A 25928-nucleotide genomic window follows, 5' to 3' on the forward strand; every position below is an offset into this window, starting at 1 on the left:
CCTACATCGGAAGCAGGTTTATTGTCAACTGTGATCCCTGCGCCTATTTTCAGTGGCCACTGAATTTTGCCCTCTTTGACTCATTTCCCCCTCTCGTCCATTTAAAGCATAAGCTCTATCTGCTCAAAAATCCTCTATAGCACAAAAGTATGAGAGCACTCCTATGTATCATCTACCAAATAGGGACTAATTTTGTTAACTTTCCATTGTAAGAATCAAATTCTGCTGTGGTATCCTGATTATATGCGTCTTGCAACGAGTCACAGGGTAAACAGGAAGTTGCCTGCTCGGCTGATTTTAAATAGCAGTGTGCTACTCACTTTGTGCTGATTTCGTTCTGCATCAAAACAGCACAGAGTAAAACTGCCTGCTAAACGTTTGCCAGAATGGTGATGTTTCAGGCAAGATGCATCAAATATTGTCTCGTCATACTCAACCTGTTATTCTCGGTAAGGTGATCTTTCTGCTTGTTTGTTGATTGTTTTGTGCGCATGCCTGTTAAATTGAGATTCGACTATACAAATTTCAAGCATTTCTCATTTGAATATTGGCCACAATAAGATCATTGTTGATCCAGGGCTGTTTTTAATCTGCTGATTTCTTTTCGTTGGTACTATTCATTGTGCGGTAAATAATGTACCAAAGTCGATTTCTTTTTATCAAATTTCCAACGCATTATCTTGAAATAATCCTAAACAATCCTAAAAATGTATGTTTCTGAAAATATTTCCTCGTGTGATTTAAGATGCGAATCAAAATGATACTGAATAAGATCTCTCTTTCTTCTGGCTGATGCAGATGTTGAACAACCCCCTTTCTCTTACCCTTTGGCTGGTTCAGCCAGATAACCTTGTAAGCAGTAGTGGAGAATATTGCTTTGCTGTCTCTCTCATATTTGTGAATGGGGCGTTAAGTTGTTACATGTTGTGTGATCTGTCCTGCGTGCCCACTGTCGCACACTGGCGAATCTTTGCCGTTTGTGTAGGTATCCACATCTGCTGAGGTTTATGTGGATGAGCTTAAGGGTTACCCAGGAACTTTGTGGAAGATAAGACTTTTGGGGTTAGATATTTGCTCAGGTTTTTTTTTGTCTGACTTCTTGTGAACTCCATTCCCTTTCCAAACCTCATCAGGGGTTGCAATGGTAATGCTAAAGTTTAAGCAGTGGGTTTAAAAGGGCTGCTGTGACTTCTAATGGCATTGGCAGATGCTAATTAAGGCATTGACAGATGCAGAGATGGTGGCTTTGCTTGATCCACCGACTTCCCAGAGGATTGTAGTATTGAAGATAATGGATGGGGGAATAACGTGCGGCAGCACAGGCAGAGTGTCGAGAGGTCGACTTGAGGGTTCCTGCGATACGCCATATCTCAGTGTTCAGTTGAATATCAGTATGGTGGCAGCTTGCACAGAACTCACCTACAGGGTACACACAAGGGCCATCTCTCGTGTCCAAACCCTGGATACTGATGCTCCCGGGAATGTGCTCACCAGTTTCTGGACCAGGTTGACTTTTGTTTTCACCTTCGTAGCCATCTCCTTCAGCTGGTTCTATGAATTTATTGTGTGGTCCAGTGGCACGTCAAGGGGGTAAGAGTGGAGTCGTGGCACACAGTATTGCTGCAAAAGAAAATTTTTTGGGGTGTGCTTAGCATTCCTAGTGTCAGGATGGAACAGAGGGACTACTGATTGTGAGGGTATGGATTGACATTCCATTTCAATGCAAGTATATCCTTTCTTACTCCAACTCCAACTCCATCTACAAGTTTGCTGACGATACGACCATAGTGGGCCGGATCTCGAATAACGACGAGTCAGAATACAGGCATCCTATCTGGCTGCATCACAGCCTGGTATGGCAACTGCTCGGCCCAGGACCGCAAGAAACTTCAGAGAGTCGTGAACACCGCCCAGTCCATCATATGAACCTGCCTCCCATCCATTGACTCCATCTACACCTCCCGCTGCCTGGGGAAAGCGGGCAGCATAATCAAAGATCCCTCCCTCCCGGCTTACTCACTCTTCCAACTTCTTCCATCGGGCAGGAGATACAGATGTCTGAGAACACGCACGAACAGACTCAAAAACAGCTTCTTCCCCACTGTCACCAGACTCCTAAATGACCCTCTTATGGACTGACCTCATTAACACTACACCCTGTATGCTTCATCCGATGCCAGTGCTTATGTAGTTACATTGTATATGTTGTGTTGCCCTATTATGTATTTTCTTTTATTCCCTTTTCTTCCCATATATTTAATGATCTGTTGAGCTGCTCGCAGAAAAATACTTTTCACTGTATCTCGGTACACGTGACAATAAACAAATCCAATCCAATCCAATCCAATCTTAAATGTGGAGACCAAAGGTGCACACAGTGTTCCAATGCGGTCTCATCAAATCCCTAAACAATTCGACCAAGACTATTTTATTCCTACACTCCAATCCTCATGCGGTAAAAGCCCACATGCTATTTGCCTTTCTAATTGCTTGCAGAACTGTGCTGTACCTGTAAGCTTACTGCTATTTGTGCGTTCCTGGCACAAGCACACCCAAGTCTCCTTGAGCATCGATGAGAGAGATAGCTGGCAGCGCCGAGAATGACCCCGCTATTAAATGGGGCTTTGCTTCATTTCTGGGCCTCGGTGAGGAATGCCCCTCCCAGGCTCCACTTAGTCCCAATTCCTACACTAGTGAGCTCCGCTTGCCAGTGCAGAAAGAGATCGGGCTGCCATTTAAAATGGCACCCCGATCTCTAGACTCCCCACCGTAGTCTCTGGACACCCCCGACTCATCGATTGAGACCCCGCACCCCACCTCATAAAAGCAGGGCATGGGCCCGGGACCGATCCCCAGCATGGGCATGATGCCACCACCCCTGGTATCTGGCACCACCCCTGCCAGCCTGGCAGTGTCACAGTGCCCAAGTGCATCAGATGCCAAGGTACCACCCTGCCAGGAGCCCAGCCACTCAGGAGCCCCCCGGGGATCACCTGTGAGAGCCCTGAGAGAGCCCCCCCCCCCTCAAGCGCCGGTACTCCTGGTTGACGTGCTAAACGCCGCCCATTCTGAATCTCCGAGGTGAGGCCGTTTTGTCCCGGGATCTGGGTAGATCCGGCGAAGATATATTCAAGTGAGACTAACTGCACACTTGAATATGCAAATCTGGGGTCTGACATCAGTAGGCAGGATCCAAATCGCAACACCTCATGGGATCTCGTTAGATCTCGCAAGGCATGTCGAGGCTGGTAAATCTCGCGAGAGGCCTCTCAAGATATTTATTGGCCTCGTCGTGTCCCAGGTCAGGTGCTGCGAGGCCGATAGATAATGTCCAGTCTTCAGACGTTCTGGAGATGGCTTTTGCATCAAAATACAGATATTAATAAAGACTTGTGCAAATTAAATACATTTGAAATGTTGTCACTGTTGAAATGCATCAGCCAGTTTGTGCACAGCAAGCTCCCACTAACAGCAATGTGACATTGATTAGATAATCTGTAGATTAATTATGTTGGTTTAAAGATAAAAATTGGCCAGAGACTTATCAGATTCCTCTGCTCTCCATCTACCCTCTCCTCATCTACCCTCTCCTCATCTACCCACTCCTCATCAACCCTCTCTCCATCTACCCTCTCTCCATCTACCCTCTCCTCATTTACCCACTCCTCATCTACCCTCTCTCCACCTACCCTCTCTCCATCTACCCTCTCTCCATCCACCCTCTCCCATCTACCCTCTCCCCATTTACCCTCTCTCCATCTATGTTCTCTCCATCTACCCTCTCTCCATCTACCCAGTCCTCATCTACCCTCTCTCCATCTACCCTCTCCCCATCTACCCTCTCCCCATCTACCCTCTCTCCATCTATGCTCTCTCCATCTACCCTCTCTCCCTCTACCCTCTCTCCATCTACCCTCTCTCCATTACCCTCTCCCCATCTATCCACTCTCCATCAGTCTTCTCTCCATCAGTCTTCTCTCCATCGACTATGTCTCCATCTACCCTCTCTCCATCTACCCTCTCTCCATCTACCCTCTCTACAACGCCTTTCTCTCCATCTATCCTCTCTCCATCACCATTCACTCCATCTACCCATAGTCCATTGATTACCTCTCCATCTACCCTCTCTCCATTTACCCTCTCTCCATCTACCCTCTCTCCATCTATGCTCTCTCCATCTACGCTCTCTCCATTGACTATCTCTCCATCTACCCTCTCTCCATCGCCTTTCACTCCATCTACCCTCTCTCCATCGACTATCTCTCCATCTACCCTCTCTCCATCGCCTTTCTCGCCATCTACCCTCTCTCCATCGCCTTTCACTCCATCTACCCTCTCTCCATCGACTATCTCTCCATCTACCCTCTCTCCATCTACCCTCTCTCCATCTACCCTCTCTCCATCGACCATCTCTCCATCTACTTTCTCTCCATCAACCTCTCCTCATCTACCCTCTCTCCATCTACACTCTCTCCATCGCCTTTCACTCCATCTACCCTCTCTCCATCGACTATCTCTCCATCTACCCTCTCTCCATCTACCCTCTCTCCATCTACCCTCTCTCCATCGACCATCTCTCCATCTACCATTTCTCCATCTACCCTCTCTGCATCTACCCTCTCCTCATCTACCCTCTCTCCAACTACCCTATCGCCATCTACACTCTTTCCATCTACCCTCTGTCCCTCTACCCTCTCTCCATCTAACCTCTCTCCCTCCTCTCCATCTACCCTCTCTCCCTCTACCCTCTCTCTATCTACCCTCCCTCTATCGACTATCTCTCCATCTACCCTCTCTCCATTACCCTCTCCCCATCTACCCTCTCTCCATCTACCCTCTCTCCATTTGCCCTCTCTCCATTACCCTCTCCCCATCTACCCACTCTCCATCAGTCTTCTCTCCATCAGCCTTCTCTCCATCGACTATATCTCCATCTACCCTTTCTCCATCTACCCTCTCTCCATCTACCCTCTCTACAACGCCTTTCTCTCCATCTATCCTCTCTCCATCACCTTTCATTCCATCTACCCATAGTCCATTGACTACCTCTCCATCTACCCTCTCTCCATTTACCCTCTCTCCATCTACCCTCTCTACATCTATGCTCTCTCCAGCTACGCTCTCTCCATCGACTATCTCTCCATCTACCCTCTCTCCTTCGCCTTTCACTCCATCTACCCTCTCTCCATCGACTATCTCTCCATCTACCCTCTCTCCATCGCCTTTCTCTCCATCTACCCTCTCTCCATCACCTTTCACTCCATCTACACTCCCTCCATGCCTTTCACTCCATCTACCCTCTCTCCATCGACTATCTCTACATCTACCCTCTCTCCATCTACCCTCTCTCCAACGCCTTTCTCTCCATCTATCCTCTCTCCATCAACTTTCACTCCATCTACCCATAGTCCATTGACTACCTCTCCATCTACCCTCTCTCTATTTACCCTCTCTCCATCTACCCTCTCTACATCTATGCTCTCTCCAGCTACGCTCTCTCCATCGACTATCTCTCCATCTACCCTCTCTCCATCGCCTTTCACTCCATCTACCCTCTCTCCATCGATTATCTCTCCATCTACCCTCTCTCCATCGCCTTTCTCTCCATCTACCCTCTCTCCATCACATTTCACTCCATCTACACTCTCTCCATCGCCTTTCACTCATAGAACATAGAACAATACAGCGCAGTACAGGCCCTTCGGCCCACGATGTTGCACCGAAACAAAAGCCATCTAACCTACACTATACCATTATCATCCATATGTTTATCCAATAAACTTTTAAATGCCCTCAATGTTGGCGAGTTCACTACTGTAGCAGGTAGGGCATTCCACGGCCTCACTACTCTTTGCGTAAAGAACCTACCTCTGACCTCTGTCCTATATCTATTACCCCTCAGTTTAAAGTTATGTCCCCTCGTGCCAGCCATTTCCATCCGCGGGAGAAGGTGCTCACTGTCCACCCTATCCAACCCCCTAATCATTTTGTATGCCTCTATTAAGTCTCCTCTTAACCTTCTTCTCTCCAACAAAAACAACCTCAAGTCCATCAGCCTTTCCTCATAAGATTTTCCCTCCATACCAGTCAACATCCTGGTAAATCTCCTCTGCACCCGCTCCAAAGCCTCCACGTCCTTCCTATAATGCGGTGGCCAGAACTGTACACAATACTCCAAATGCGGCCGTACCAGAGTTCTGTACAGCTGCAACATGACCTCCTGACTCCGGAACTCAATCCCTCTACCAATAAAGGCCAACACTCCATAGGCCTTCTTCACCACCCTATCAACCTGGGTGGCAACTTTCAGGGATCTATGTACATGGACACCTAGATCCCTCTGCTCATCCACACTTTCAAGAACTTTTCCATTAGCCAAATATTCCCCATTCCTGTTATTCCTTCCAAAGTGAATCACCTCACACTTCTCTACATTAAACTCCATTTGCCACCTCTCAGCCCAGCTCTGCAGCTTATCTATATCCCTCTGTAACCTGCTACTTCCTTCCACACTATCGACAACACCACCGACTTTAGTATCGTCTGCAAATTTACTCACCCACCCTTCTGCGCCTTCCTCTAGGTCATTGATAAAAATGACAAACAGCAACGGCCCCAGAACAGATCCTTGTGGTACTCCACTTGTGACTGAACTCCATTCTGAACATTTCCCATCAACCACCACCCTCTGTCTTCTTTCAGCTAGCCAATTTCTGATCCACATCTCTAAATCACCCTCAATCCCCAGCCTCCGTATTTTCTGCAATAGCCTACCGTGGGGAACCTTATCAAATGCTTTGCTGAAATCCATATACACCACATCAATTGCTCTACCCTCGTCTACCTGTTCAGTCACCTTCTCAAAGAACTCGATAAGGTTTGTGAGGCATGACCTACCCTTCACAAAGCCATGCTGACTATCCCTGATCATATTATTCCTAACTAGATGATTATAAATCTTGTCTCTGATAATCCCCTCCAAGACTTTACCCACTACAGACGTGAGGCTCACCGGTCTATAGTTGCCGGGGTTGTCTCTGCTCCCCTTTTTGAACAAAGGGACCACATTTGCTATCCTCCAGTCCTCTGGCACTATTCCTGCAGCCAATGATGACATAAAAATCAAAGCCAATGGTCCAGCAATCTCTTCCCTGGCCTCCCAGAGAATCCTAGGATAAATCCCATCAGGTCCCGGGGACTTATCTATTTTCAGCCTGTCCAGAATTGCCAACACCTCTTCCCTACGTATCTCAATGCCATCTAATCTATTTACCTGGAGCTCAGCATTCTCCTCCACAACATTATCTTTTTCCTGAGTGAATACTGACGAAAAATATTCATTTAGTATCTCGCCTATCTCTTCAGACTCTACACACAACTTCCCATCCCTGTCCTTGACTGGTCCTACTCTTTCCCTAGTCATTCGCTTATTCCTGACATACCTATAGAAAGCTTTTGGGTTTTCCTTGAGCCTTCCTGCCAAATACTTCTCATGTCCCCTCCTTGCTCGTCTTAGCTCTCTCTTTAGATCCTTCCTCGCTACCTTGTAACTATCCATCGCCTCAACTGAAACTTCACACCTCATCTTCACATAGGCCTCCTTCTTCCTCTTAACAAGAGATTCCACTTCTTTGGTAAACCACGGTTCCCTAGCTCGGCACCTTCCTCCCTGCCTGACCGGTACATACTTATCAAGAACACGCAGTAGCTGATCCTTGAACAAGCTCCACTTATCCAGTGTGTCCAACACTTGCAGCCTACTTCTCCACCTTATCCCCCCCAAGTCACGTCTAATGGCATCATAATTTCCCTTCCCCCAGCTATAACTCTTGCCCTGCGGTGTATACTTATCCCTTTCCATCCTTAACGTAAACGTCACCGAATTGTGGTCACTGTCCCCAAAGTGCTCACCTACCTCCAAATCCAACACCTGGCCTGGTTCATTACCCAAAACCAAATCCAATGTGGCCTCGCCTCTTGTTGGCCTGTCAACAAACTGTGTCAGGAAACCCTCCAGCACACACTGTACAAAAAACGACCCATCTATTGTACTCAAACTATATCTTTTCCAGTCAATATTTGGAAAGTTAAAGTCTCCCATAATAACTACCCTGTTACTTTCGCTCTTATCCAGGATCATCCACGCCATCCTTTCCTCTACATCCCTAGAACTATTTGGAGGCCTATAGAAGACTCCCAACAGTGTGACCTCTCCTTTCATGTTTCTAACCTCAGCCCATACTACCTCGGAAGATGAGTCCCCATCTAGCATCCTCTCCGCCACCGTAATACTGCTCTTGACTAGCAGCGCCACACCTCCCCCTCTTTTGCCTCCTTCTCTGAGCTGACTAAAACACCTAAACCCCGGAACCTGCAACATCCATTCCTGTCCCTGCTCTATCCATGTCTCCGAAATGGCCACAACATCGAAGTCCCAGGTACCAACCCATGCTGCCAGTTCCCCTACCTTATTTCGTATACTCCTGGCATTGAAGTAGACACACTTCAAACCACCTACCTGAACACTGGCCCCCTCCTGCGACGTCAAATCTGAGCTCCTGACCTCTATACTCTCATTCTCCCTTACCCTAAAACTACAATCCAGGTTCCCATGCCCCTGCTGCATTAGTTTAAACCCCCCCAAAGAGCACTAACAAATCTCCCCCCCAGGATATTTGTGCCCCGCAGGTTCAGATGTAGACCATCCTGTCTGTAGAGGTCCCACCTTCCCCAGAAAGAGCCCCAGTTATCCAGAAATCTGAATCCCTCCCGCCTGCACCATCCCTGTAGCCATGTGTTTAATTGCTCTCTCTCCCTATTCCTCATCTCACTATCACGTGGCACGGGCAACAACCCAGAGATAACAACTCTGTTTGTTCTAGTTCTGAGCTTCCATCCTAGCTCCCTGAAAGCCTGCCTGACATCCTTATCCCCTTTCCTACCTATGTCGTTAGTGCCAATGTGGACCACGACTTGGGGCTGCTCCCCCTCCCCCTTAAGGACCCGGAAAACACGATCCGAGACATCACGTACCCTTGCACCTGGGAGGCAACATACCAAACGTGAGTCTCTCACGCTCCCACAAAATCTCCTGTCTGTGCCCCTGACTATAGAGTCCCCAATTACTAATGCTCTGCTCCTCTTCCCCCCTTCCCTTCTGAGCAACAGGGACAGACTCCGTGCCAGAGGCCCGTACCCCATGGCTTACCCCTGGTAAGTCGTCCCCCCCACAAGTATCCAAAGCGGTATACTTGTTTCTCAGGGGAACGACCGCAGGGGATCCCTGCACTGACTGTTTTTTCCCAGTCCCTCTTACAGTTACCCATCTATCTCCAATCTTTGGTGTAACTAATTCCCTGAAGCTGCTATCTATGACCCCCTCTGCCTCCCGAATGATCCGAAGTTCTTCCAACTCCAGCTCCAGTTCCCTAACTCGGTCTTGGAGGAGCTGGAGATGGCAGCACTTCCTGCAGGTAAAATCAGCAGGGACACTAACGGCATCCCTCACCTCAAACATCCTGCAGGAGGAACATTGCACTCCCTTCCCTGCCATCCCTCTAACTTTCTACCAAGATCTGGCTAACAACTAAATTAAATTTTTTATATTAAAAAAAAATATTAATAACAATAATAAAATATGGTACTTACCTCACACCAATGGGTTTTATTATTAGGTTAGAGGATGAGGGCGGGTGGGAGACACTACACGTGTAGTGTCTCGGGTTTCCTCTCCACCAGAATTTATTGGTGAGGGTCTTCCCAGAAGTCCGCGGGTCGACTTCCTGTTCCCACCTTAAACACTAAAATTTAAAAAAAAAATTTTTTTAAAGGAGAGACTTACCTCCCAGAAATCACTTTCGCACTGCCCCCGCTGAAATGGACTAGCCTGCTCCGCTCCTGCTGAAATCGACTTGGCCTGCAAGGTAAGTAAGTTGTTAATCAGTACTTACCTCACCCAGGCAGCGACCTTTTAAACGGTCCCCTCTGCCTCGCAGCTCCCGCGCTTTTTCAAATTCCCGCGCTGTTTCTAAGGTCCCAGCTCTCACTCCCGAACTAAACAGCTGACCTGCAAGGTAAGTAAGTTAATCATTACTTACCTCACCCCAGGCAGCGACCTTTTAAACGGTCCCCTCTGCCTCGCAGCTCCCGCGCTTTTTCAAATTCCCGCGCTGTTTCTAAGGTCCCAGCTCTCACTCCCGAACTAAACAGCTGACCTGCAAGGTAAGTAAGTTAATCAGTACTTACCTCACCCAGGCAGCGACCTTTTAAACGGTCCCCTCTGCCTCGCAGCTCCCGCGCTTTTTCAAATTCCCGCGCTGTTTCTAAGGTCCCAGCTCTCACTCCCGAACTAAACAGCTGACCTGCAAGGTAAGTAAGTTAATCTGTACTTACCTCACCCAGGCAGCGACCTTTTAAACGGTCCCCATCTACCCTCTCTCCATCGCCTATCGCTCCATCTACCCACTCTCCATCTACCCTCTCTCCATCTACCCTCTCCTCATCTACCCTCTCTCCATCTACCCTCTCTCCATCTACCCTCTCCTCATCTACCCTCTCCTCATCTACCCTCTCTCCATCTACCCTCTCCCCATCTACCCTCTCCTCATCTAGCATCTCCCCATCTACCCTCTCTCCATCTACCCTCTCTCCATCTACCCTCTCCTCATCTACCCTCTCCCCATCTACCCTCTCTCCATCTACCCTCTCCTCATCTACCCTCTCCCCGTCTACCCTCTCCCCATCTACCCTCTCCCCATCTCCCTCTCTCCATCTACCCTCTCCTCATCTACCATCTCCCCATCTACCCTCTCTCCATCTACCCTCTCTCCATCTACCCTCTCCTCATCTACCCTCTCCCCATCTACCCTCTCTCCATCTACCCTCTCCTTATCTACCCTCTCTCCATCTACCCTCTCCTCATCTACCCTCACTCCATCTACCCTCTCTCCAACGCCTTTCTCTCTTTCTATCCTCTCTCCATTGCCTTTCACGCCATCTACCCATAGTCCATTGACTATCTCTCCATCTACCCTCTCTCCATCTACCCTCTCTCCATCTACCCTCTCTCCATCTATGCTCTCTCCATCTACGCTCTCTCCGTCGACTATCTCTCCATCTACCCTCTCTCCATCGCCTTTCACTCCATCTACCCTCTCTCTATCGACTATCTCTCCATCTACCCTCTCTCCATCTACCCTCTCTCCATCTACACTCTCTCTATCGCCTTTCACTCCATCTACCCTCTCTCCATCGACGATCTCTCCATCTACCCTCTCTCCAAATTACCCTCTCTCCATCTACCCTCTCCATCTACCCTCTCCTCATCTACCCTCTCTCCATCTACCATCTCTCCTCTCCTCATCTACCCTCTCCCCATCTACCCTCTCTCCATCTACCCTCTCTCCATCTACCCTCTCCTCATCTACCCTCTCTCCATCTACCCTCTCTCCATCTACCCTCTCCTCATCTACCCTCTCCCCATCTACCCTCTCTCCATCTACCCTCTCCTCATCTACCCTCTCCCCGTCTACCCTCTCCCCATCTACCCTCTCTCCATCTACCCTCTCTCCATCTACCCTCTCCTCATCTACCCTCTGCCCATCTACCCTCTCTCCATCTACCCTCTCCTTATCTACCCTCTCTCCATCTACCCTCTCATCTACCCTCACTCCATCTACCCTCTCTCCAACGCCTTTCTCTCTATCCTCTCTCCATTGCCTTTCAGTCCATCTACCCATAGTCCATTGACTATCTCTCCATCTACCCTCTCTCCATCTACCCTCTCTCCATTTACCCTCTCTCCATCTATGCTCTCTCCATCTACGCTCTCTCCGTCGACTATCTCTCCATCTACCCTCTCTCCATCGCCTTTCACTCCATCTACCCTCTCTCTATCGACTATCTCTCCATCTACCCTCTCTCCATCTACCCTATCTCCATCTACACTCTCTCTATCGCCTTTCACTCCATCTACCCTCTCTCCATCGACGATCTCTCCATCTACCCTCTCTCCAAATTACCCTCTCTCCATCTACCCTCTCTCCATCTACCCTCTCCTCATCTACCCTCTCTCCATCTACCATCTCTCCTCTCCTCATCTACCCTCTCCCCATCTACCCTCTCTCCATCTACCCTCTCCCCATCTACCCTCTCCTCATCTACCCTCTCTCCATCTACCCTCTCTCCATCTACCCTCTCTCCATCTTCCCTCTCCTCATCTACCCTCTCCCCATCTACCGTCTCTCCATCTACCCTCTCCTCATCTACCCTCTCTCCCTCGACTATCTCTCCTCTACCCTCTCTCCCTCTACCCTCTCTCCATCTACCCTCCCTCTCTCGACTATCTCTCCATCTACCCTCTCTCCATTACTCTCTCCCCATCTACCCTCTCTCCATCTACCCTTTCTCCATGTGCCCTCTCTCCATTACTGTAGGAATCTAATAATTTATGGGATCTTAACCTGTCGAACTACGCCAAGTTTGTGGGAAGCTTAGTTGATGAATCAAGTCCTGGCGCAATACGACAAGTTGTAAGACTTGTACTATTTCTGGACTGTGTCAAGTTGTTTGATTCCTTGTATTATTCGACTGTGTATAGTTGAAGGAATTTATATCATCTCTGCTATTCGGTTATCAGTAGCACTTTGTGAATACTGGAACTCAGCAGAAATTTGCAGTATAAACTTCTCAGGTGCCAAAAAATAATTGTTTTATTTGTAGTCGCTTGATTACAATTTGAAAGTCATTTAAAAGGCAATTTGTAGACAATTCGAAGCTTTCAGAGAATTACAGACATTATCTTTCTTTGCTTAGGCCGACAGCTCGAAAGTAACTTTTAAAAGGTCAAAGTCTGGCAATGAAACATGAAGAGAGAGAAAGCTAATCTTCAGCTAAACTCAAACTCAAAGTCAAAAGTGGACTAACATCACTGACACAGACTGGTAGGCTGACATAACCCCCAAAGACAATAACACTAAAATGGAGACCAAAAAGGACAAAACTGACTAAACTAACAGAAAGACAATACAAAGACATCTTCGCAGCAACACACCCCCAAAGACAACCCACTAAAATGGCGGGCGGAAACCTTTCAGTTATCCACTTTCATATCTGTCTTAAGTCATCTAATCACACCCCAATATAATCCTAATTGGTTTGGGTTAGACTCAAACACATTTGATTTGATGGCAAGCCATCCATCTTCAATGTGCAACATCAGCTTTTCTGACCTAGCTGTTATCTGCATTGTGAACAATGGTGCCTTCATGTTGCTGTGTATTCAGCCCTTGGCCTTGACAATTAGCACAAGCAGTGTCAAATTGTTTTGCAACTGTGCTGTTTAATGTCACACTGTCTTTGAAAATATGCATTTGCCAGAACAACGGACCTCAGTAAAAGTGAATTCTGCTGTATAAATGGGTATTTAAAACTGGGGCTCAACATTTATGCTTAAACAGCTATCTTTTACCTATACTAGTTGTATTCGAAATACCTGGCTTCTACAGTCGGCCCTTTGATAAATCGAAAAATTAAGTGAGATATATCAGAAAAGATTAAAATACATCATTAATGCGATAGGATAGGTAAAAGCGCAAATAATAACTCATTCATTTTGTCATTACAGTTTTAAACAATAAAATGGACATTAACATTGCAACAGGCATTTCAAAATAATTCTTATAGTTAATAAATTAATCAAATTTGATCACATTGGTAATTAATAAAAACTTCATGTAAAATGATTATACAATAAAAGTTGAACATATGATCTAGTAATAAATGGTAAAATGATTATCAAAATGGACATCCTCTGGATTATACACAAAAGCTTGTTGAAAGGGTTAATTTTCTTACAGAGACAAAAAGAGGCGTATAGCTTGGAATGATGCCATTCGCATCTTTAAACTTTTTTTTGTCACTCAAATGGACTGGGAGTAAAAGTTGGATTGCTGCCAAATTCCCGTTATCAAATTTCTTTGAACGATATGTTCTTTTGGCTTTTAATCAAAGATTTTTTTTTTTTAAACCAGCTTCCACATTGTTTGAAGTTTTAATTTCCAGGCTAATTCCAAACATTTATTTTAAAATATCAAATACAATAACTTATTAAATATATAACTGAACCAATCTTGTGCTGTATCTTGATTTTCTGTAGATGAATTTGTCGATTCTGTTAAAGGAAACACAGCTAACAAGATATGTTAATTTCTTTAAATTAATAAAGCAACGTTCAGAATAATGACAGTTTTCTTAAGTTGACAGTTCTTGGCAACTTTTTGGCGATACATTGAGGTTTCTTTAGCTGCTTTGATGGCAGCCGTTCTGTTCTGAGTAAGTTCTCTTTTTCGTTTGGAAATTTTCTGTCCCAAGTAAACATCTTTCTGGGCAATTTGTGCTTTGTGAAAGCTAGCTTTGTGACTGTTAGTACTGGGGTGGTTCAAGACCATCCGTAAATCTTTGTCATGATCATCTTTATTGATGGAGGTTATCAGAACATCATCTTCATATTGGATAATGGTGGAAGGCCAAACAGGCAGTTGCCTGAGATGATTCTATAAAGCCATGTGGTAAACAGTTGGGCTATTATGATACTGTTGTTGATTAACTGTAAAAGCAAACGATGGTTGTAGTTGCTTAGCCAGTGTTGCTGACCAGAAGCCAAACTGGGTGTGTCTTGTTGGTACGTGTTACATGGTTGACCACGAGGTGGAAATGTATTGTAGTGAACATTGTCTACTTCATTATCATCTCTTGAATCCATCCGTTGTTTTTGATAGCATTTTGCCATCCAGTGTCCTACTCTACCACAGAAAAGACATTGTGGTATTTTCTTACATGATTTTAATGGGGCAAGGGTACATGTTTGTTCTAGCGCTGGTGGTGAAATTGTAGTTACTGCTGATATTCCTGCAGGTGCTGCAACAGCCGCCACTGGAGCAGCAGGTAACATGCGTTGGATTTGAGCAATAGGCTGCATTTGAGCAGCTGCAGTGTTAAAAGTTGCCTGATTGTGCAAACCACGATCTATCTGAATGCATCGGTCAACTATGTCTCGGTATGTGCCAGCTGTGGCCCAAGCTGGTAAAACCAAATTCAAGGCAGCAGAAATTCCAGGTTTAACACCGACTATAAAAGCCGTTTTTAATGGACTTAAAGTGCTTGCATCCCATGTGTCATTTTCCTGGTCGAGTGTCATCCCTGAATATTCCATCCAAGTATGCAAAAATCTTTCCTCAAATTCCTGAATATCTTCATCATTTTTTTGAAAACAAGCTGTGATCTTAGACCAATTGGTCCTCGGGGGGCGAAATTGTAATAGCCAATTCTTGATTGTTAGCCAACCAGCTTCTAAATTTTGCAAATCGTCTCCAACGGCAACTTCTACTTCATTTCTAAGGGTTGAAATTACACGAGTACCTAGCATGATGGTCAGAATTTGTACTCCATCAAATGGGTGGAGACTGTAAATGGCTTGTAATCTGTGAATTCCATCCCATGTGGTCATACCACCCTTTTTAGGGTGTGGAAGACCCTTGGACCATTCGTCAATTTTAGAAGGATCAATTTGTTCATGAACCCATTGGTGGTCAAATATGTTTCTAGTGATAGTTTCACCATCTTCTTCTATTTTTTTGCTTCCAACTCTAACCCGTTTGAGTTTTAAAGGGGCTAGTCGAATTGCTTTAGTATTTTGTATTGTAGGAACACTATCTTCGTCTGATTCATCCGACAGAGAAAATGATTTATGTTTAACAATTGATCTCGGCTGTGCAATTGCCGATTGTGCCACTAGGTGGGGTGCTTGGGCTGCTTTCTGAGTTTGTTCAATCTTTTGTACAGAAAGCCTGTTTGTCAAAGAATTACAGTGTTCAGTCACGTTGTTTATATTTCTTTCTAAAACACATCTTTCTTTCATTAACTTGCAATTTTCAAGTTCAATTCGCTCAGTTTTTAATTGCAATTGTCGGTATTTTGACTCCACTTCAAAGACTTGATTTTGGAATTCTGTTATTTGAAAAGATAACTGCTGGAGTTCAGAGGTTTTGTTTCGCAAATCTGTTTTAATTTCATCATAATGCTCAAGTTTGGATTTTGCAACTTGCAAATCTGTTTTAATTTCATCAGAATGCTCAAGTTTGGATTTTGCATCTTGCAAATCTGTTTCAAGTTTGGATTTTGCATCTTGCAATTCTTCAACAACTGCAATTAGTTGCCTTTTAGTAGACCTATACTCATCATCACTTCGTTCAGTATTTAATTGCAACTGTTGGTATTTTGACTCCACTTTAAAAACTTGATTTTGAAATTCTGCGATTTGAACATTTAACTGCTGGAGTTCAGAGGTTTTATTTTGCAAATCTGTTCTAAATTCATCATAATGCTCAAGTTTGGATTTTGCATCTTGCAAATCTTCAAGAACTGCACTTAGTTGGTCTTTAGTGGACTGAAGCTGATGGTCACTTTTATTTTTAACAATGATCTCTTGCTGACTGTGTATCTGTCCCGTAATTACCAGGGACCATTTTACATGTTCTGCACCGTGTAATCGTGTGCATTTTCCCCATGCTCTCTTGATATTATTGAAGGACCACTGTCCTCTGGGGATATCATACTTTGATTCAATTTTTTTGGAGGTTTCACATAGGTTAAAATGTCTACGAGTGAACGATCTACAATCCCCCAACATATCTTCAACAGAAACATCTGGTATTCCAGCACCCTCCTTGGATGTAGTGGGGAGTAATTTTCTGTCTGCTAAAGGCTCTGAATCTACACTTTGATTTGGATCAGCCATAACTTTTCTTGATCGCTGACTGCCGTTTTATTTTAGTTACTGCAGTGACTAATCTTCCAGTCACGTCTGATAGTCTGAACGACTGGCACTTGATTTATTTAACACAGTCTATAAAAAATGTTCTTTTCAAGGGTCGAAATACTGATTGATGCGGCTTTAAGACTTTTAATGGGTGAAAAAGATATTTCTTACCCTAGTCTAGCCGTGGGTTCCGGCTGTCTTCTGGGCCTCCTCCGATTATCTCCGAAGCTTCCCGAAGGTTCCCGACCTCCTCCGATTATCTTCGAAGTTTTCCGTCGTCACCTGGGCCACCGAAGGTTGTCCTCAGTCCTCCCCCCTTCTGCCTGACTACGCCAATTATAAATGGCTTGTAATCAGAAGATTCTAGGTTCGACTCCTAGCTGACTCGCCAAAATGAAGGAATCTTAAATTTATGGGATCTTAACCTGTCGAACTACGCAAAGTTTGGGGGAAGCTTAGTTGATGAATCAAGTTCTGGCGCAATACGACAAGTTGTAAGACTTGTACTATTTCTGGACTATGTCAAGTTGTTCGATTCCTTGTATTATTCGACTGCGTATAGTTGAAGGAATTTATATCATCTCTGCTATTCGGTTATCAGTAGCACTTTGCGAATACTGGAACTCAGCAGAAATTTGCAGTATAAACTTCTCAGGTGCCAAAAAATAATTGTTTTATTTGTAGTCGCTTGATTACAATTTGAAAGTCATTTAAAAGGCAATTCGTAGACAATTCGAAGCTTTCAGAGAATTACAGACATTATCTTTCTTTGCTTAGGCAGACAGCTCGAAAGTAACTTTTAAAAGGTCAAAGTCTGGCAATGAAACATGAAGAGAGAGAGAAAGCTAATCTTCAGCTAAACTCAAAGTCAAAAGTGGACTAACATCACTGACACAGACTGGTAGACTGACATAACCCCCAAAGGCAATAACACTAAAATGGAGACTATAAAGGACAAAACTGACTAAACTAACAGAAAGACAACACAAAGACATCTTCGCAGCAACACACCCCCAAAGACAACACACTAAAATGGCGGGCGGAAACTTTTCAGTTAGACACGTTCATATCTGTCTTAAGTCATCTAATCACACCCCAATATAATCCTAATTGGTTTGGGTTAGACTCAAACAACTTTGATTTGATGGCAAGCCATCCATCTTCAATGTGCAACATCAGCTTTTCTGACCTAGCTGTTATCTGCATTGTGAACAATGGTGCCTTCATGTTGCTGTGTATTCAGCCCTTGGCCTTGACGATTAGCACAAGCAGTGTCAAATTGTTTTGCAACTGTGCTGTTTTAATGTCACACTGTCTTTGAAAATATGCATTTGCCAGAACAACGGACCTCAGTAAAAGTGAATTCTGCTGTATAAATGGGTATTTAAAACTGGGGCTCATCATTTATGCTTAAACAGCTATCTTTTACCTATACTAGTTGTATTCGAAATACCTGGCTTCTACAATTACCCTCTCCCCATCTACCCACTCTCCATCAGTCTTCTCTCCATCTACCCTCTCTCCATCTACCCTCTCTCCATCTACCCTCTCTCCAATGCCTTTCTCTCCATGTATCCTCTCTCCATCACCTTTCACTCCATCTACCCATAGTCTATTGACTACCTCTCCATCTACCCTCTCTCCATTTACCCTCTCTCCATCTACCCTCTCTCCATCTATGCTCTCTCCATCTACCCTCTCTCCATCGCCTTTCACTCCATCTACCCATAGTCTATTGAGTACCTCTCCATCTACCCTCTCTCCATTTACCCTCTCTCCATCTACCCTCTCTCCATCTATACTCTCTCCATCTATCCTCTCTCCATCACCTTTCACTCCATCTACCCATAGTCTATTGACTACCTCTCCATCTGCCCTCCCCCCATCTACCCACTCTCCATCAGTCTTCTCTCCATCAGCCTTCTCTCCATCGACTATGTCTCCATCTACCTTCTCTCCATCTACCCTCTCTCCATCTACCCTCTCTCCAACGCCTTTCTCTCCATCTACCCTCTCTCCATCACCTTTCACTCCATCTACCCTCTCTCCATCGACCAACTCTCCACCTACCCTCTCTCCAGCTACCATCACTCCATCTACTCTCTCTCCATCAACCCTCTCCTCATCTACCCTCTCTCCATCTACACTCTCTCCATCGCCTTTCACTCCATCTACCCTCTCTCCATCGACTATCTCTCCATTTCCCCTCTCTCCATCTACCCTCTCTCCATCTATGCTCTCTCCATCTACGCTCTCTCCATCGACTATCTCTCCATCTACCCTCTCTCCATCGACTATCCCGCCATCTACCCTCTCTTCATCGCCTTTCACTCCATCTACCCTCTCTCTATCGACTATCTCTCCATCTACCCTCTCTCCATCTACCCTCTCTCCATCTACCTTCTCTCCATCTACCCTCTCCTCATCTACCCTCTCTGCATCTACCCTCTCCTCATCTATCCTCTCTCCAACTACCCTATCTCCATCTACCCTCTCTCCATCTATCCTCTCTCCCTCTACCCTCTCTCCATCTACCCTCTCTCCCTCTACCCTCTCTCCATCTACCCTCCCTCTATCGACTATCTCTCCATCTACCCTCTCTCCATTACCCTCTCCCCATCTACCCTCTCTCCATCTACCCTCTCTCCATCTGACCTCTCCCCATCTACCCACTCTCCATCAGTCTTCTCTCCATCAGCCTTCTCTCCATCTACCCTCTCTCCAATGCCTTTCTCTCCATCTATCCTCTCTCCATCACCTTTCACTCCATCTATCCATAGTCCATTGACTGCCTCTCCATCTACCCTCTCTCCATTTACCCTCTCTCCATCTACCCTCTCTCCATCTATGCTCTCTCCATCTACGCTCTCTCCATCGACTATCTCTCCATCTACCCTCTCGCCATCGCCTTTCACTCCATCTACCCTCTCCATTGCCTTTCACTCCATCTACCCTCTCTCTATCAACTATCTCTCCATCTACGCTCTCTCCATCTACCCTCTCTCCATCTACCCTCTCCTCATCTACCCTCTCCCCATCTACCCTCTCCCCATCTACCCTCTCCCCATCTACCCTCTCCCCATCTACCCTCTCTCCATCTATCTTCTCCTCATCTACCCTCTCCCTGTCTACCCTCTCTCCATCTATACTCTCTCCATCTACCCTCTCTCCATCTACCCTCTCTCCATCTACCCTCTCTCGATCTACCCTCTCTCCATCTACCCTCTCCTCATCTACCGTCTCTCCATCTACCCTCCCTCTATCGACTATCTCTCCATCTACCCTCTCTCCATCTACCCTCTCCTCATCTACCCTCTCTCCATCACCCTATCAATCGCTTTAATCACCTTAAGCACCAGCCTGAATTTCCATCGGGTCCAGGGTGGTGGGGAGTATAAAGGGATGTGGTGGTTGAGTGGGCTGTATAGTTGGTGGGGGGGGGGGGTGAAAATTGGAATACTGGCAGGAACCCGGTAAAGCGGTTGTCGGCTGCCAGATGCCGAAGTGGTCTGGGGAAAAGACCATCCTTGATGCTCCAACCCTTTGCTAAGGCAATGAAAATAAACAAAAAAATGAATAACAGCCCTCACCCCTCAAATGTCCTCACCCTGCATACACTCCCCATACCCTATCCATGGCAGCCCATACTTCCTCATATCCAATGGGCCTTCATACACTCCATGCCAACCTATGCCCATCCACTACCCCCTTGCCATTTAAAACCTCTGTGCCAACTTAGTGCCGAATCATGCAAATCCATGCCCCACCCACCATCCTTCGCCCTCACATCTATTATGCCAACTCGCCCAGTATGCACCATGGACAGAGGTGAGGTCCATGCTAAGATTAAATAAAGCTCTTAAGTGCCTATGGATGCTTTATCTCTTTGAAGGAAAACACTCACAGTGAAAAAGAATCCATTCACTACATTTAAATCCCTTTAATCCCTTCTCAAAATAAGCATTAGCTGTCATAATCCAACGTCCAAGAGTTTACAACTACTTGGAGCTGTCAATCAAACTATGAACTGAAGGCACCCACTTTGAAAATAATATTTGTGAAATCAATCATTCGGCAATGATCCTGTAATGATATGTCAACATGTAGAGTTAAATAGCGAGTCCTTTTTAACATTGCCACCGACATCTTTTTTAAAATTTAAAGGGCAGGAGATCTAATACCTTGATTGCTTGATGCTATTTTGACAGATCTCCTAACAACTATCTTGACAGGTCCAATGGGTTTATGCACTTTTTACACACAACCATGTCTACTTTAAAAAATCTAACAATGTCCTGAGACCATCTCCAAAAGGATATCTTACCTGTCTTACACTGGCATCTTTAGATCTTTCTGACCTGATCTGAAGTGCACACTCTGTTTTGGGAATCCCACGAGCCAAAATCAGATTTCGCTGAGGCAGCTGCACTTCAATATGTGTCGCTATCTCCATGAACCAAGCTGCGTAAATTAGAACCTGCCCCCAATGACCCCGAACGCAAAAATGGCAGAGAGTTTGCTGGATGGGATATCCAGATTCGGGCATCCACCACCATTGTCACAAAGACAAAGGTCCTCTCCGTCTGCATCAAGGGAATACAAGTCTAGTATATGCAGCCTGCCCTCAAAATTTAACCAATTTACTCCAGGTGGGTCTCAGAGACAAAGGTTACCATTCTACTAGCCTTTTAAATATTTTTTTTTATCTCTGTCCACTAGCTTTTGGTGATTTCGGTACTTGAACTCCTAAATCTCTGCTCCTCCAGTTCCTCGGCACATGCCATTTAGAAATGAGCAATAGTTAGTTAGATGTTAGCAATTGCTTTGATAACTGTGTTGTTACTGTGTTGTTATCTTAATGGCACTTGTCAAAATGCAGCATGAAAATGAAGGGAGGAGGTTCTGTCAGATTCTCCGGATCTTTGCTGTAACTTTGGCAAGCGGCTGTGGAAAACCTTGAATGGACGGCACATGGGAGGCCACACTGTTTCACTGAGGCGTCCGTGATTTGTCCTCTGAATTCCTGGTAGATTATCAGAAAGACTGAGGTGCAAATTCCCATCCAAATTACTTTTTAAAAATCCATTCATGGTATGTGGGCATAACTGGCTGGGTCAGCATTCATTGCCCATCCCTAATTGCCCTTGAGAAGGTGGTGGTGAGCTGCCAAATTGAACTGCTGTAGTCCAAGTGGTGTAGGTATGCCCACAGTGCTGTTACCGGTGGGGCTGGGGGGGGTGGTGATCCAGGATTTTGACCCAGCGTCAGTGAAGGAACGATGATATATTTCCAAGTCAGGATGACGTGTGACTTAGAGGGGAACTTGGTGTTCCCAGGTATCTGTTCCACTTCCCCTTCTAGATAGCCGCAGTTGTGAGTTTGGAAATTGCTGCCTAAGGAGTATTGGTGAGTTCCTGCAGTGCATCAGGTTGGTGGGTTTTTTTGATAAAAAGAAATTACTGCAGAGGCTGGAATCCGAAACACAAACAAAAAATGCTGGAAATTCTCAGCAGGTCTGGTAACATCTGTGGAGAGAGAACGGATCTAACTCTTTGTCAAAGCCAGACTAGAAACGTTAGCTCTGTTCTCTCTCCACAGATGCTGTCAGACCTGCTGAGATTTTTTAAAATCTCCAGCTAAGGCTCATTGGCCAACACTCTGACCTCTTACTCAAAATATTTTGAGTTCAGGTCCCAGTCCCAGTCCAGTGTTTCAGCCACAAAGTCCAGACTGACTCTCACGGTGCAGTGCCAAGAGAGTGCTGCATTGCCAGAGATGCCAGGCTGGATCCCCCATCGGCAGGATCCTCCGTTTCGCCGGCAGCGCACTCACGCCCACGGATTTTCCAACGGCATGGGTGTGCCCACAATGGGAAACCCCATTGGCCAGCTGCCAGGACGCAGAATCCCGCTGCTGGCAGGTGGAGGCGCGCCGCACCAGAAAATGGGTGCAGGAGGAAGGAGAATCGCTCCCGCCATCTCTCAGGTGAGACATTGAACCGACCGAATCCCCACAATGCTATTTCCATGAACAGCAGGGGGAGTTTTCCTGGTGTCTTGGACAATACTTATCCCTCAACTAACATCGTTAAAAAGCAGATGAACTGGTTGTTATCACAGTGTGGGATCCTGCTGCAGGCAAATTGGTTCCTGCATTTGGATCATCATGAAGCCAGGAAAAGAGCATAGAAATGCTCCTTCCTATCCCTGAGATGAGAGCTTTATGTCTACACCTTGTAATGAATGTTTAAAGGCTCCTACAATATTGATAGAAAATTCCACAATATTGATTCAGACGTGACGAAGAAGAGGATAATTGATCTGCCAGAATAGCTTGCCTTTTTATCGACTATTTCCTTTATTTATTCTTTCATGGAATGTTAGTGTCTGCTCATCACTAACTTCCCATCATCTTGAACCAGCGTGGTCCATGTGGACAACTGAGTGGCTTGCTCGGCCATTTCAGACAGCAATGAAGAGCCAACCACTTTGCTGTGGTTCTGGAGTCACATGTAGGTCAAACCAGGTATAGATGGCAGATTTCGTTCCCTAAAGGACATTAGTGAACCATCTGGTTTAGCAATTATAATTATATTAATATTTGCCACAGTTTCAGATAAAACATTCAATGTAGGCAGTTGTGACTTAAGAATAATCCTTTTACTTATTGCTTTCCAGTTGCTGGGACTCACCATTTTGCTCCTGGCATTTTGGTTTCGTTTTGATGAGAGGACAAAGAGCCTTTACGAAGTTGCTCAACATGGGGAGAAATTCACCATTGGTGAGATATTGAGGAAACTTTCCAATGTAGTGAGCTGAGCGGTAATTAAATTCAGAAATTTGCCTTGTTCTTCCCACATTTTAGCCATTCTCCTGCTCTCTGCTGGTTTCCTCACAGTTATAATCCAAAATTCTGCCCCTCAGAATATAACCCACCAAGACCCATTCAATCATCCCCTACTGTGTTTGTTAATCTACATTGACTCGCGGTCCAGCAACACCTCAATTTTAAAATTCTCATCTTTGTCTTCAAATCCCTCCAAGGCTTTGCCCCTTTCCACCCCTCAAATCTCCTTTTGGTCTGGGCTGACCTGTAAATAGGACTTGGTGCGAGTTTGGACACAAGGAACAGATTTTTGAAGTTTACAGAGGGTGGTAACTGGGAGGTTGCCAGGCATGCATTGGAATAGTCAGGTCAAGAGGCAACAAATGCTTAGTGTATCAGCAGCAGATGAGCTTAGGTCAACCAGTGTCAGGGGTGTTACGCTGCTGGAAATAGGGTGGGATTTTCCACTCCCCCCCCCATGCATGGCGGTGGCGGAGGTGGCCTGCTACTGGCCTGCAGCGGGATCCTCTGGTCCCGCTGCTGTCAGCGGGAATTCCTGGAGCGGGATTCTCTGATCCTGAGGCTAAGTGTTGACACCCTCGTAAACGCTGTCGCGTTTCACAACGCCAGCAACATGGCCTCAGGAGCAGCAATTCTGACCCCTACAGGGGAGAGACTGCACCGGCTCTTGGAAAGAGCACCATGCCCAAGCCCACACCACCCTATCCCCATAACCCAGTAACCCCACCCAACACTAAGGGCAATTTTGGACACTAAGGGCAATTTATCATGGCCAATCCACCAAACCTGCACATCTTTGGACTGTGGGAGGAAACCGGAGCACCCGGAGGAAACCCACGCACACACGGGGAGGATGTGCAGACTCCGCACAGACAGTGACCCAAGCCAGAATCGAACTTGGGACCCTGGAGCTGTGAAGCAATTGTGCTATCCACAATGCTACCGTGCTGCCCTAAGGTTGGGGCTCAGCCCCCAAAGATGCGGAACATTCCGCACCTTTGGGGCGGCGCGATGCCCGGCTGATTTGCGCCGTTTTGGGCGCCAGTCGGCGGACATCGTGCCGATACCGGAGAATTTCGCCCAATATTGACAATAATAATAATAATCCTTTATTGTCGCAAATATGAAGTTACTGTGAAAAGCCCCTAGTCGCCACATTCCGGCGCCTGTTCGGGTAAGCTGGTACGGGAATTGAACCCGCGCTACTGGCCTTGCTCTGCATTACAAACCAGCTGTCTAGCCCACTGAGCTAAACCAAGTAAGAGCAAAGGAAATTACAGGTAACCCAGGACGTGTCCTCGCTTTAGATGTCAGTGCAGGAGATGGAGGATAGTTGGAGATTCACTGGCTTTGTCTTTGATGGGAAAGGGCAGCCCCAAACTGGCCAACAGAGGAGAACTGGAGGCAAGGAACAGTCAACTATTTTGAACACTGTGGGGAGGGGAATCAAGGAGAGACAACACACCGAAGGGCAAGTGAAATTGTGTGAATGATGTGAGATGGGCAGAAATTTGAACAGGAGAGATGGACTTGGGATGGTCACACTGAAGGGGAAAGGGAGGTATGCAATTGAAGCAATGACCAAACACAGGGAAAGAAAAGATGTTTTGCAATTTTACAATGGCAATGTCCACTTTCTCTCTAGGTATTTATGCCATGTGGGCAGCAGGAGGCTTGCTGTTGGTTGCCGGTTTCACAGGATACTTTGCTGTAACTCGAGAATCAAAATGTTTACTCTGGGTTGTAAGTATCATCGCCTAAGTTTGAAGAGCTATATGTCGAATATAGAAATGTTGTCGGTGCTGGTGCAGCGATATCAATAAGAGCTAAAAGTGGCTTTATTTAAACTTAGTTATACCATTGAATGAGTTGTCTCAACATGGACTATGTCTATGGACTTTATGTTTGGTAAAGTAAAGTCGCCATAGTCCCAGATGACCATAGGCTGCTTTTCCCCCTTGAGGGAGAGAGCTGACTGGTGGTGATTTAACCTTTGGATCACCACACCATAGGCGAGGGGAAAGGTTTTGAAGACGGGGCCTTCATGAATAATCTCAACCAGTACAGGAATTGAACCTGCCCTGTTGGCCTCACTCAGCATCACAAACCAGCTGTCGAGCCAACTGAGCTAAACTCGAATACTCCCAGACTGCTGGTTCTCCAGATCCATTCATCCGGGCCATTTTCGTGGAAGTGGGATTATGGCCGTCAGGGTACTTAAGAGTCAATCACATTGCTGTGGGTCTGGAGTCCAGACCAGGTAAGG

The 25928-nt window shown here is 45.9% G+C and overlaps 1 protein-coding gene across 1 annotated transcript in view; it reads left to right on the forward strand.

The window, feature by feature from the left end:
- The first annotated feature begins 311 nt into the window (after nt 1-311).
- The window catches only part of LOC140396336 (CD9 antigen-like), a 39035-nt gene continuing 13418 nt past the window's right edge, over nt 312-25928 (forward strand). The window contains exons 1-3 of the mRNA XM_072484854.1: nt 312-449; nt 23494-23596; nt 25308-25405. Coding sequence (XP_072340955.1) covers nt 387-449; nt 23494-23596; nt 25308-25405 — 264 coding nt within the window. The 5' untranslated portion in view covers nt 312-386. The remainder of the gene's footprint in view (nt 450-23493; nt 23597-25307; nt 25406-25928) is intronic.

This window comes from Scyliorhinus torazame, chromosome 19 (assembly GCF_047496885.1).
Source record: "Scyliorhinus torazame isolate Kashiwa2021f chromosome 19, sScyTor2.1, whole genome shotgun sequence".
NCBI classification, from domain to species: Eukaryota; Metazoa; Chordata; class Chondrichthyes; order Carcharhiniformes; family Scyliorhinidae; genus Scyliorhinus; species Scyliorhinus torazame.